The 13,108-nt window shown below is 33.8% G+C and overlaps 1 protein-coding gene across 1 annotated transcript; it reads right to left on the bottom strand.

Moving 5' to 3' along the window:
* Positions 1 to 3,261: 3,261 nt before the first annotated feature.
* Positions 3,262 to 8,154, bottom strand: LOC128203113 (uncharacterized). The gene is made up of 5 exons (XM_052904393.1): positions 7,605 to 8,154; positions 6,971 to 7,212; positions 5,480 to 5,622; positions 4,513 to 4,673; positions 3,262 to 3,506 (listed from the first exon to the last, which is right to left on the bottom strand). The coding sequence occupies exons 2-5, from the start codon at positions 7,204 to 7,206 to the stop codon at positions 3,366 to 3,368; spliced, it is 681 nt and encodes a 226-aa protein (XP_052760353.1). The 5' UTR covers positions 7,207 to 7,212; positions 7,605 to 8,154; the 3' UTR covers positions 3,262 to 3,365.
* Positions 8,155 to 13,108: the final 4,954 nt, after the last annotated feature.

The following is a 13,108-nucleotide window of genomic DNA, read 5'->3' as shown; positions in this document are numbered from 1 at the left end:
GTAAATGTACGTGTACCTCTTTTTGTGCATAACGTCATCATAATATGTGTACTTTGTACAATTCTTAACTAGCTTGTACGATCGTACGAGGAAAGATGTTAATGAGGTAACAGCAATTCTACAGTTACAAGAGTGAAGAGAAAATAAGCAAATAACTTTTAATATAACTGCGACTTTTGCCTGTATATGTAACTTCACTTAGACTTCGTGCTTCAAAACCTCTCTTTTCTCTTCCAATCACTCGGACAAACTTGAAAAATCATCAAAAGGCACTTTTTATAAGTTTGGATGTTAAATTAATACCATTCAAGATGTACGCGATTAATGTACTTATTGTTTGCAAATGAACTTAGCGTTTCTAGATGTTGAAGGATAAACCTTGACCTACACTAATTTAAGCGTTAAGTTCAACTTTAGTAAAATATCACTGCTTGAATTATAATGACTCAAAGTATTTTGATAACTGTGTTCAATGATTTCAATTTATTTATCTGTTTCTCGTCTATCTCAAAGGCGTTTCTGTGGGTCTTGTTTCTTCCGAATTGAATTCGAAACAGGATTGACATATATTATTCCTCGAAGAGAAACTAGTCTACCCTTTAACATCAACCATCGCGTTGATTTTTTCATGCCACATGCAGTTATCATGGCCATACCATGGCCACACCATGCAGACAGACTACGCAGATCAATTTACATTGAATAAGGATCGGAGGCCAAACAACCATGTTAACAATACGATAGAACCCACGGCAGACTTGAAATGTTTTAAGTGCTTTTTAAATTCAAAAGAATACCAATCTTTTTCTATATAAGACAGGTTCGGACTTGAATATCGACGCTTTTTCAATAGGGTTTAAAAGTCAAAAAGCCCTCTAAAGGGGATGCAATAAGGAGTGTTACAAGCATCGCACGATTTATATGTTTCGGTCAAAGAGAGATAAGTTTGTACTTGGTGTCGTCGAATCTATGCTATCAATTGATTTTTTTTCTTTTACTGTTATAAAACACATCAATATAATTGTTTCATTGTTTTATGTTACTTACTGAACAAAATATTTATAATATGATATGATGCTGGACTGCAATGCACTGTGAACTTAATGGAGTTCTTGTTATGATTACTATTGTTTATGTTTACATTAAGCAATTTCAGATTAAAGGTATTATAAGGTTTTAGCCGAATTATTTATCCATCCATGCTATGAATGCAGGCGGATACATACTGTTTTTAGCACATATGTCATTCCCAGTCCTTCCGTATGTCCGTGTGCCTTTCTGTATGGCACACGTTTATGTCCGTTCCTTAGCTCCTAATCCCCTTAAAGACTTTCATGAAACTTGTGTCGAATGTTCAGCACCTCGAAATTACGTGGAGAACAAGCATTCTAGGCGCAGTACAGTTCAAAGTCAAACGTTCGAGCCATATATTGTGTGTCAGATCCACATCTTTTATACCCATTAAACGTTTTTCATGGCACTCGTGTCAAATGGTCACTTTTTTCAATTCGACTGACATACCCAAATGCCAAGCACATCGCTTCACAGTCAAGGTCAAAGTTTAAGGTGAAAGTCTCAAGCCAGATATTTCGTGTTCGGTTCTTAATTTCTTAACTACGAAAAGGATGTTCATGTAACTCAGGTCAAAACTTAACTATATAGAGATGACGTCCAGAGGCCATATTATTTTTTCCCCGATTTAATGTCAATGTAACAGTTTAAGTTCAAAGGTACGAAAAATAAACGTCATGTCGCTTCATATCACCTAACCCCCTTGAATAATTTTCATTAAACTTGCGAATGATTTAAAATGTGCCTACTTACAGTTCTTATACATAGCCATGTTTCAATTTTTTAATACTGAATTACTTTATTTTGGAATTCCTGATGGCGTGTAGCTACCACTCCACGAAATCACTTAAACATTCCACAAGCAATAATATTGTCCATTATCTGACATTTTAAAATAATTATTGATTTTCAATTATTTGTCATCATGACTTGACCTATTTAACGTTTTCGATACACAAATAGCCTGAGGACCCCTTAGTATTTTGTTATCATCTGAAAGGGTTTTATATAAGATAATGGTTAAATACTAGACTTATATTAAAATATTTTTAACAACTTGTTTTTGGTCTCGTAAGATTCGAAATTTCACGTCCGATTTCAATTGAAACAAGAAGCAAACTTACAAAAAGTATCTTTATGTGTAATGTTGGGTCATTTGTTTGATATAAAAGTAAAAGGACCGTCATTAACATATTAATTTATACATTGGTCATCGATTGCTATCATTATTATGATAGAGTTGCTGGATAACTACTTGTAAGTCAAAGTCCGTAATACGTTTCAATGATAGCAACTAAACACTAAAGGCAAAGTGCCTATGATCCATTTATCAGTAGCTTTACATCACGTTATATATTGATGTTTTTAATTTATACATTGGTCATCGATTGCTATCATTATTTTGATAGAGTTGCTGGATAACTACTTGTAAGTCAAAGTCCGTAATACGTTTCAATGATAGCAACTAAATACTAAAGGCAAAGTGCCTATGATCCATTTATCAGTAGCTTTACATCAAGTTATATATTGATGTTTTTAATTATCATTCAGGTGTCGAACTGGTTTTAACGTTCAATAAACTCATGTTCCGGTAAACTCATGTTCCGGTAAACTCAGTAAACTCGTGCTCCAGTAAACTCAGTAATATCGTGTTCCAGTAAAGTCAGTAATATCGTGCTCCAGTAAACTCAGTAATATCGTGCTCCAGTAAACTCAGTAAACTCGTGTTCCAGTAAACTCAGTAATATCGTGCTCCAGTAAACTCAGTAAACTCGTGTTCCAGTAAACTCAGTAAACTCAATAAACTCGTGCTCCAGTAAACTCAGTAAACTCGTGTTCCGGTAAACTCAGTAAACTCATGTTCCGGTAAAATCAGTAAACTCGTGCTCCAGTAAACTCGTGTTCCAGTAAACTCAGTAAACTCGTGCTCCAGTAAGCCCGTGTTTCACTGACCATTCCGAGGCGGTAGTTCCATCCTTTATTTATTAAGTTAATTGAATTCATAATAGGTCTGGTTTTGGTGTTTGTACGTTTGTGACTCTAGTTCGGTGTAATTTAGGCCCTAACCTTGTGGCTCTAAAAGGGGTTCATATTGCAGTTTCTGCCCACTGGGCTTGTGACAGTAGTTTCATTTCAATCTTAGTAAATATCCACAGAGGCTTAATATAAAGCATCATATCAACAACTTCGTTCTTGAATATTGCTTTATGTACATCAAATAGCTTTTTTACAAAACACACAATGCATGTGTTCGATAAACAGTACAGTGTTCCAATCCATTTTCCTCAACCGTTTCAATTCTGAAACGCAGTCTGGAGAAGTTGGCGAAGCCTGTCTCTCCCCGCCTGCACATCGACTTTCCGTTGCAGGTCTATTGGGTTGTTCCTAGCCTGTTCTTGCAGAGCCGACAAATCCCCAAGATCTTTTTCCTGTGTCTGTAATATTAACAATCGTTAACATGGTTTCCCTTTTAATTTTCATACAATGTATCTTCATATACATACTGTTTAACGAATTGGAACAGACTGTATTTTATTATTTTTCTTGAACACAAATTTTGTTCAGAGAAGAAAATAAGTATTTTTCACATGTACGCAGAGCGGATGGAACAATCCGACTTAAGGGCTCGTTCAAAAGACGGTAACTATGTTTGCCGAGTAACCAAACACACAGCGTCATTCAATGTCGTTGTTGTTTTTTCATTCGCCCCGCGAACATGCGTACGATACAGTTTCTTGCATTCCTGCATTTAGATTCTGGTGCTATTTTGATGGCGTAAGTGTTTTATGAAGATCATCCAACAAATTGCGCGTGCAAAGTTGTTAATTAACTAAAACGTCATGAAGCGCAGTAATTTGAATTGAACGTCAACTGGTTATAAATTAACATCGCAGTTTTGAGGTTTTCATTCGATTTTGTATTCATATTTCAATTATCTTCTGTATTTTTATATTCTTTTGAGTCGCCTCTTCTAAATCGTTATATTTGTAATATTTATAGTATCATGAACCTGAAAAATATTATTAAAAAACTGTTGCGTAGATCAACGTGAGACGCCTCACCCGGGGAGGGTCACAAAGTAATTTCCAGACCTGGTAAAAACTCGGAAGCGCATGACTTTATTCAAGAAATCATAAACTGTTGGATTTTTTTATAACTTCTGACAAACACGACTGACAATGCGAAGTAAATTTGACACATTGGCAAATTGTTAAGAATACTATTTTAATAGCAAACTCCGTCTGGATCATATCTCCAAAACTATTTAAAACAAGTGGTTGCAACTGGCGACATAAGGCCGATTGTTCAGACCATTGTAAAAGTTAACAACGATAACTTCATCGTACCAAAGAGGATTTACTTAGCTTTAGTCAATATAATTTTATCGCAATCGTTAAAAACCTAATAAAGTTTAATCTAACAACCGCAAAAAAGCCTTACTGAATGTGACTTCTTCGACGTACGCTTCTCAGTGACATTTTCGCACGAATAATCGTCGCCCAACTTGTCAAATAGAAAGGGCAAGTATGAAAACATCTCGCCCAGGGCCTTATACTTATCTGACATGTCGAAGTAACGGTTGAAAGCGCACGACCATGAACCTGACGGGAGAAAACAACAATATACATGTAGTCTCTAATTTAAACGTATTATGATTAATAGATATGTTACAATGAGATTGCAACAAGAAATTATGTCTTTTTATATGATATATTTAAACGGATTAAAATGAAAGAAGAGTAATAATCCATCTCTCCGAAATATTTTACTAACACTGATAAGCGGTAGAATGAACCTTATATAATATTAAATATTAATGAATATGTACTGCATATGTTAATAATTTCGGGTCGTTCGCCCAGGCATGCTTGAAGATAATTGGCACACGATATAAATATATAAAGGCAGATTAATCGTTTATTTTAAAAGTAACTGGCATAATATCCATCGAAGCTCTTAAAGCGTTGAAAGTAAGTAAAACAATCATACGAATCACACAATCGGCTTACAACAATGTTCTACATATAAGTGAACAAACCAAAAGCTACTAGCGGATCAAACTTGGCGGGCGCATATGGCGCAGGCCTGCAATTAGATCGTTCAAGATAACTTTTTATTCAATATTGGAGAGAAAAGCATTAAAATACTCCCGATTGTATCGTTTTGGACTTGAAATTATTTTTTCCTGGGAGAGGTCCCCCCAATATCCGATGCCAATACTTTAAACCAAATGAATTTCGGTTCTATGGGAGGGGTTTCAGTCAAATGTTTACTAAGGTACGTCCGCTCTGTCATTAACTCATGGATTTATCCCTGAAAAGTGCCTGATCCCGTCACCTATAGAATTAGTAACGGGAAAAATACCTGCGTTTGACCATCGCCAAAAGGAGATGCATACTCTACTTACTGAGAACTAGTCCATCTTCCCCAGGCCTCATATTGTCTGCGAAGTTGGCAATGATGAGATAGGTTCCATTAGGTTGAAAATCGACACCACACAGCCCTGAGTTACTCTTGGCTTGAAGCAAAGGATTCGGGAAGATTGTATCCCTGAAGAAGACAAACAAACAAAAAGTAATGTTTACAAATCATTTACTCTTGAATAAAATGATGAAACACTTTATGATTAAAATGAGAATGTAATATTATTTATACTCTCTTATTTAATAGTGAATGAATACCGCGTACAATGAAATTGATAAAACCATCTCGTGTTTTTATAGTTTAAAAAAACGCCATATACAACAGTCACATGTTTACAAATCATTTACTCTTGAATAAAATGATGAAACACTTTATGATTAAAATGAGAATGTAATATTATTTATACTCTCTTATTTAATAGTGAATGAATACCGCGTACAATGAAATTGATAAAACCATCTCGTGTTTTTATAGTTTAAAAAAAAACGCCATATACAACAGTCAAACCTCAAATTCTCGAAAATACTTATTTATAAGTAATTGCCCGAAAACTTTCTTAACTCAGTTCAACACTTTAAAGCCTAGCGTCGTTCATTCTCGAGTAATACATAAAAAACATTCAGTTTTCACCAGTACTGTTTGTTGCATATTGATTATTTAATAATCTTAAAAGATGATGTTGATGCACATTTGATGGTTAGAATATCAAGAAACTAATAAACATAAGAAACAGAAATCAATATATGAAGAAATCAGAATGCACTTCTTTTCTATTTACAATAAACATACTTGTTATGATTCAAATAGTGTTCTCAGTTGAGTAAGAACTGAAGAATGTTTCAATAATATGGGGCCTGAGGCCCTACGCAATATCAATAGATGTGGCCGATGAGCAGGGCTGGTATTCATAGATTATTTTAAATCCTAACCTTACTTAAATCATGTTCTTGCTTAAGTCACTTTCTTAATTTAGTATCTCATTGGTCATATCATATAAAAACTAAAATAAAAAGTCATTGTAACTATTGAAATAACAAACAATGAATAATATGATGAAACACTTATTTTTATATGTTTTTAATTAACGATGAAAATTTTAAGAAATCGACTTAATGAAAAAAACGACGTAAAGTATTTGATAATTACCTGCCCATACGTTTATATTTGCCATGTTAAATGCGACAGACAAGAAATGTATGTTCATATATATCAGTTTTCATTGGTTTATGAACATTTTTATGATCTTCACTCCAATATTTATGTTAAAAGGTAAGCTTAGACAAGTCGAAAGTGGTCCCTCCCCTAACCATCCTCTCAATTCACTAGTGGTCTGTATGTTTGTTTGTACATGAACCCTTTTTTGTTGGAAGTAGGACAATTCTTCTCTTCTTCTTATGTTGTATTACATTTACCATGCACGCGTTGGAAACAGTTAGTTTTTGAATCCAAGTGTGAAATATATAAGTGCTCTTACTTGAAATCAAACCCAACCTCGATGCCATATTCATACACCATATTCCAAGGTCCTTGGTCCATGTCATTCTCATAGAAAGGTTCAGATATGTTCTTGAGTACAATAATGGCCGCGTAGTCCGAGTTGCAATACATATCCTCGGTATCCCGTGGTAAGCAGGAACAGCCCTCCGTTCGTGGAGTCGTTATGAGCAGCGCTAGGGCCACCGCTATGGCGACAATCATCAGTCGATTCATTTTTTCCTACATTAAAAAATTATTTCATATCATGTTTTCGATTTTTACTTCTATACATCAGCTTGCATATTTGAGCAGTAACACGCAGTTGGAATGTAACCGTGAAATTATTATCATTACAATACTTAAAACAGTTTTAACTTAAAAAGACGCTATTAAGCTATGCAGAGGATGATATGACTGTTAAAACAAGAACAATCCAACCGTTTAAATTTAAAAAACATATTTTTTTATTAGCAAAATTAAACATGATTTTAAATGGTACTGATAATTACAAGCTTAATAAAAATACTTAATGCGAAAAAAACACGTTTATTATTGTAATACAAAATACAAATCGATGTGCATGTCGTATTTTAAATAAAATGTATATTTAGAAATGAAGTGAAACCTCTTACCTAAGAAGATTGTAAAGGCAGTTTCACACAGAGAGTCATGAAAATACAATATATAGGTCTTTCTTCTAAAATGGTTGAAATTGGCATCGTTATTAGCCAAAAAATCATCTAGTGAACCTCACAAAAAGACGTCCAATGGCTGTAATAATTCCAGTTATTATCAATTACACGTAATTTCTAGCCTTGTTACAAAGTGAAATCACCAAATACATCCATGCGTTCTATACTGATGCTTGTTAACAATTGCAACGGCCGTATAACAAAACGAGTCAAAATAATGTATGTTCTTCGCATAAAATGTTTCAAGTTTATAATAATATTGTAGGGGGCTCGCCCTAGTTTCACGTTAGTGAATGTACTCGACGCAAATTTATATCACAACTTCGCTTCAACTTATTGTAGGCCGTGTGAACAAGCTCAGCTTGGCTCTCAAGTAACCAACTCAACTCTGATATTACGCAGACACTCTGTAGTTCGTATCAATTGTCAACCACGTATTGAAAACAGTTTATAAGTTTTAACAGTTTTATTGCATTAATAAAGGTGAAACATCACTCGAACTGGATACAAATGTTTATACAGAAATATTATGTATTTATATCATAGTATTCATTAAAAGTCACTAGTCTTCGCTGTTGCGCACATTCCGAAAAACCCGTAATGTAATATAATTTATTTGTTATATTATTCATTAATCTAGCGGTGTTATTTCTGTAGTTCAACGCGATTTCAATATTGTTTTGGTAATGCAATCTAAGCGAGATAACTCACAAAAGTCACCCTACTTGCTTATAAAAGTTGTCTGTGCGTTATATCTTCAATATGTATACTGCACTAGTAGGACTTTGTCAATGAACGTTAGTAAAACTACTTATAAATCATCAATTCACACAAAGTCACATAAGTTATACGTTTGCTGAGTGATTATTTTATCAAGTAGTTCTTTAATGTAACTATTGTAATTATTTCAGTTGAAACTCAGATTTATTACTTTAGCAAACGTAACGTGGTTCTGCACTGAACAAATGCTTGACTCAGACTGCCTGCCAACGAAAATCGTGGCGCTTTTATACTCGCACAGTTGGCATAACGCTACTACCAATAAGAATGACGGCAATGCCACCCAAAACGTTGGCAGTGCCAAGAAAAATTATGGCAGTGACAACGATTTGAATGGCAGTCATGTGACTGCCACAAAATAGAACGTTTAAGTAAATCAAAGGCAGCCATCTTGGAAAAATATGTAACTGATACAAAGAAAGGCTCCGGACATAGCCTTAAGTTTTGGAATGTAAACATAAACAAATCAAAAAGATGAGTCACCTTATACATGACTGCATTTGACCTTAAACGAGCGGAAGTTGCGCAGAAAAACAAAATGGGTGACATTGTGCGAGTACAGAAACTTTACGATAAATAATGCAAGAAATATGGATATAACGTCGCACCAGCGGTGAGGAAAACAAATGCATCTTAAAACCAACATATCGAGGAAAGCTATTGTTGAACGATTTAAATTTAAAAGCATGCATCTGTAGAAAACGTTCACTAAATGCTTACAATTACCGGGTGGGGTAAAGTTTATCTGAAATGCACTTTTGGCAAATGTAAATACAGAGTCAGTTCATGATACTTTTACCCCTCCGAATAACATCATGTTCTGAATAAAATCGGGTAAGTGTTAAATAAGATTACTTTAAATAGTATAGGTTACATTTATAATGTATTTATGTTAATAACAAGAACAAGTTTAACTTTAAATTAATGTCTTTTGTGTCCCAAAATCCGGGCACAACAATATAGGTTTTTCTAATAAACTGTTTCAAAATGTCATCGTTTTTGGCCAAAATAATTATCCGGTGAACTTCATAAAATGCTACCAAATTGCTGTAATTGTCTCAGCCATTATTAATACCTCGTTATTTTTCCCATTTACCAAATAAATTCCCATGATCCAGACTGATGGCATTAAGATATAAGGTGCGTAAATCTGAGTACTCAGTAATCACAGTAATCATAGATATTAATTACGTTGTTATCAAACCTATAAACACAACGTTTAGATATGATCTTATATTTCGAACAGATTGTTTTCCTATTCATTTGTAAACATTGCAATTGAGAATAGTTTGGTTAAATGAAAGGCACATAAAAAGAACACACCTCATTAAGAATGCTGTTATGTATTTAAATTCTTTTGATATAGCTGTTCTTTCATAAATGCAAAAACTTCATAAAACGACACTCTAGTTGGGCATATCAGACCTCATGAAAACCGTAATTACACGACATATTTTAAACATTTACTGCCCAATTATTTTTTCTTAGGTTACTTTCATTTTTTTTAGCATCATTTTATAATTCATTTTTGAATACTTTATTTCACTGCAATTAATTATTTTTATACATTTCTTTCCCATTGGTCGGTTTTCTTGTAGTTGGTGACGTAGCTCGCCGTATTTGTGCGCTTAAAGGTTGAGCACTTTTTATCACAGATGTAGTAGCTGATCGCTATCAGTTTGTCAACACAGTCGACTGACTAGCGTTGACTAGCTCAGAGCTTTTTCCTTGCTTGTTGAATCTCTACTAGGTCATTTTTTGTCAAATGCCATTCTCAAGCTTTATAGAAATCGAACGTTTTCCATAACTTTTACCACCTCATACACATATCTAAATGTCACCAATAAAGACTCAATGTAAAAGCCAAAAATTCACTGAACTACGGCCACAAACCGTACAAATAAAGACGTGCAAAAACCACTAACAGACCAAACTATCATCAAAATCTCATTATCATTAAATGAAAGGATTACTGCATTTAACGGTTTAAAAACCCCAAACAGGGGACTGTAATATTTTAATGAAGTATTTTGTAACCGTTTAAAGTTTAGTTAGCTTAATTTAGTATTACAATCCTCTCATCTCACTTTGTTGTTTGTTGTTTTTTGTACGATAAGTCTTGACATTTAACAGTTTTTATCGAGTTTTGATTATGTAATCGTCATCGCTTAAAATATCGCAAAATGCTAATGGCAAGATATACTTTATGGATATTTCCTTTGCAATAAGATTTTCTAGTCGACGAGAAAGCTACGTCAGTATTGCTTAGAGGTCATATTCTGGTTCGAGTTCATCTTTTTGTCAAGTTAAACGTTTTTTTAACCCATGCTTATACGAACATTTACAAGGATTTGTCCAATGCAGGTATGCAGGGACAACGGAAAGTGATTTTTTTGCGGAAATATACACATACAAGCAAGTTTCTTCAGAGTATCTAAAATAACATGACCTCTTTTTTCATAAGTAAGTATTTTTGACTAGTTAGATATAGTTTGAGAACATGATGTGTACTTTCAGTTTTTCTTTCTTGAACAATATGCATATAATGATAGGGCCTTAACTTAAATGCAATACTTTAACAAACAGAAATAACATATTCTTGTAAATAAATGGAGTTTGTAACGAATTCAGTATTTTCAGAAAATTACAGAACAAGGTCTCGTTTCGTTTGAAACAGTTCACACAAGATAAACACTGATATAAGTTAAAACTGACCCTTGATAATTGATCAATTGAATATTATATATATACATGGCGATCGGTCAAAGAGTATGGCTTATCAATATCAATGTGAAATGGACATAATCAAGGAAGACAAGTGTGTCAAATCCTATATTATTTGCCGATAAGGTCGCCGATAACTCAACAATAGACTTAGCAATTAAAAAAGTGAAGAACATTAAAACGATATTTTCATAATATTTCGAGCAAATAAATCAGAAAGTTTCCCTTCTTACCCTTTTTTGACAGCAAAATTATACTTTTTTTCTTGTGAACCCTCTCTTTCAAAGCATGATTTAATATATCTTGTATGGACACGTATTTTTAACAGTAAGCATTTTGTTCCAAATCAATATATTCAATTAAGTAAAACGGATATTTCACTACCCAAGAACATCGAATATAGTGAATATTAATCCTGCAGATCAAATCAAATGAACGATCATCAACACATTATATTAATAGTCGGATGGCCTATTTTACTTTTCATACTACGAAGAATTTTTTTTACGGATGTACATATAATTATGTAGAAATTACTTCCGAAAGAATGTTATCCGGATGTTTATCAAGATGTATGGCAATGCATGGAAACACACTCGAACGGCCACTTATATCCTTGACAGTCTGTTTATATATCTTTACTTATATACCTGAAACAATGCCGTGTGTTTTGCATTATTTTAGGTAGAAATACACAAACAACATTCTTTGGAGTATTCAGTTTGTGTACATGTTCTCATATAAAAACAAAGCATTACATATTAAGTTTCAAAGTACTCTCGTAAACGTACGCTTTCTGTGTAATTCATATATACACGTACAGCTATCTTCACGAAGTATTTCCTGATAATATTATAGTGTAGTCACACCGCGTAATTTGTGATGTCACATTTGGATATAGTCAAAAGAGCTATAGGCGGCTCGCTTCATTAAGTATCCAAATGTGACGTCACAAACAACGTGGTATGATCACACGGTGATAAGGTAACTCCTATATTAGAAGAGTCTTGTTTCATTTCACCAGAGTTGTTGAGTACGCTCACTTTCTTCTGGAACTGGCATAGTTAGTATCTAGGTTTTTTTTCCAATGTTGCTAACCAATTTGCGTTCAATATAAACCCCAACCAGTCTATGTTTATTCTAATGATGACTGACTCAGAGCCATTTAGCCAATATGCCAAATGTTGTTTTTTTTTATTAAAATATGTGTCCAATTCCAATATTGGCTTAAGTGAAATTCGCACATAAATTTAGCAAATAAACGATGGCACTTAGATTATTTCAATTTACGACTAAAATCGATCATTCCTGAAACTCACCCGAGACAATGTGATTTTACATTCAAATTGAGAATACTAGATTAGTGCCGTTGATGGAGGAATTAAATTACGCAGCCGAGCCAGATCAACATTAAAAGACTTGCAAACATATATATATTTGATTGCGCTTTATTGAAGCTTTTAAAAGTGGATCAGTCACCAAACATTATCTGATGATGTACCAATTATTCCGCAAGTCACAGACTGCAGTACACAGGTCATGGTTCAAGATCACGAGTGTTTATAAACAATCGCCACATGTTAAATAGATTTAATTCTTTGCTAGTGTTAGATGTCCAGAATTAGCTCACCGACAAAGAGATAATTCATTTATTGTGAGTGAGATTTTGTCATTCACCACAGAAATGGAATTAACTAGCGTTTAATGCTGTACTTTTTCAGTATTTGCGGGTGGGAAAGTAAACAGTATTAAATAATTGAGTAGAATTATGTTAGTCCTATGCTTTGTTTAAAAAATGCTCTTACTGATATAAATGATCGTTCGCATATTTTTGTCTTATACTTTTGTTTCGAAGGAAAAAAAATGTATATCCTGTAAAATGAACACAACCATTACACGACCACAATAAAAGCATTACACAATGCAACGGTAAACGGGAA

The sequence above is a fragment of the Mya arenaria genome, chromosome 9, assembly GCF_026914265.1.
Source record: "Mya arenaria isolate MELC-2E11 chromosome 9, ASM2691426v1".
In the NCBI taxonomy this organism is placed as follows: Eukaryota; Metazoa; Mollusca; class Bivalvia; order Myida; family Myidae; genus Mya; species Mya arenaria.
Note: the sequence above shows the minus strand (reverse complement) of the source record. Positions and strands in the feature narration are given on the sequence as shown.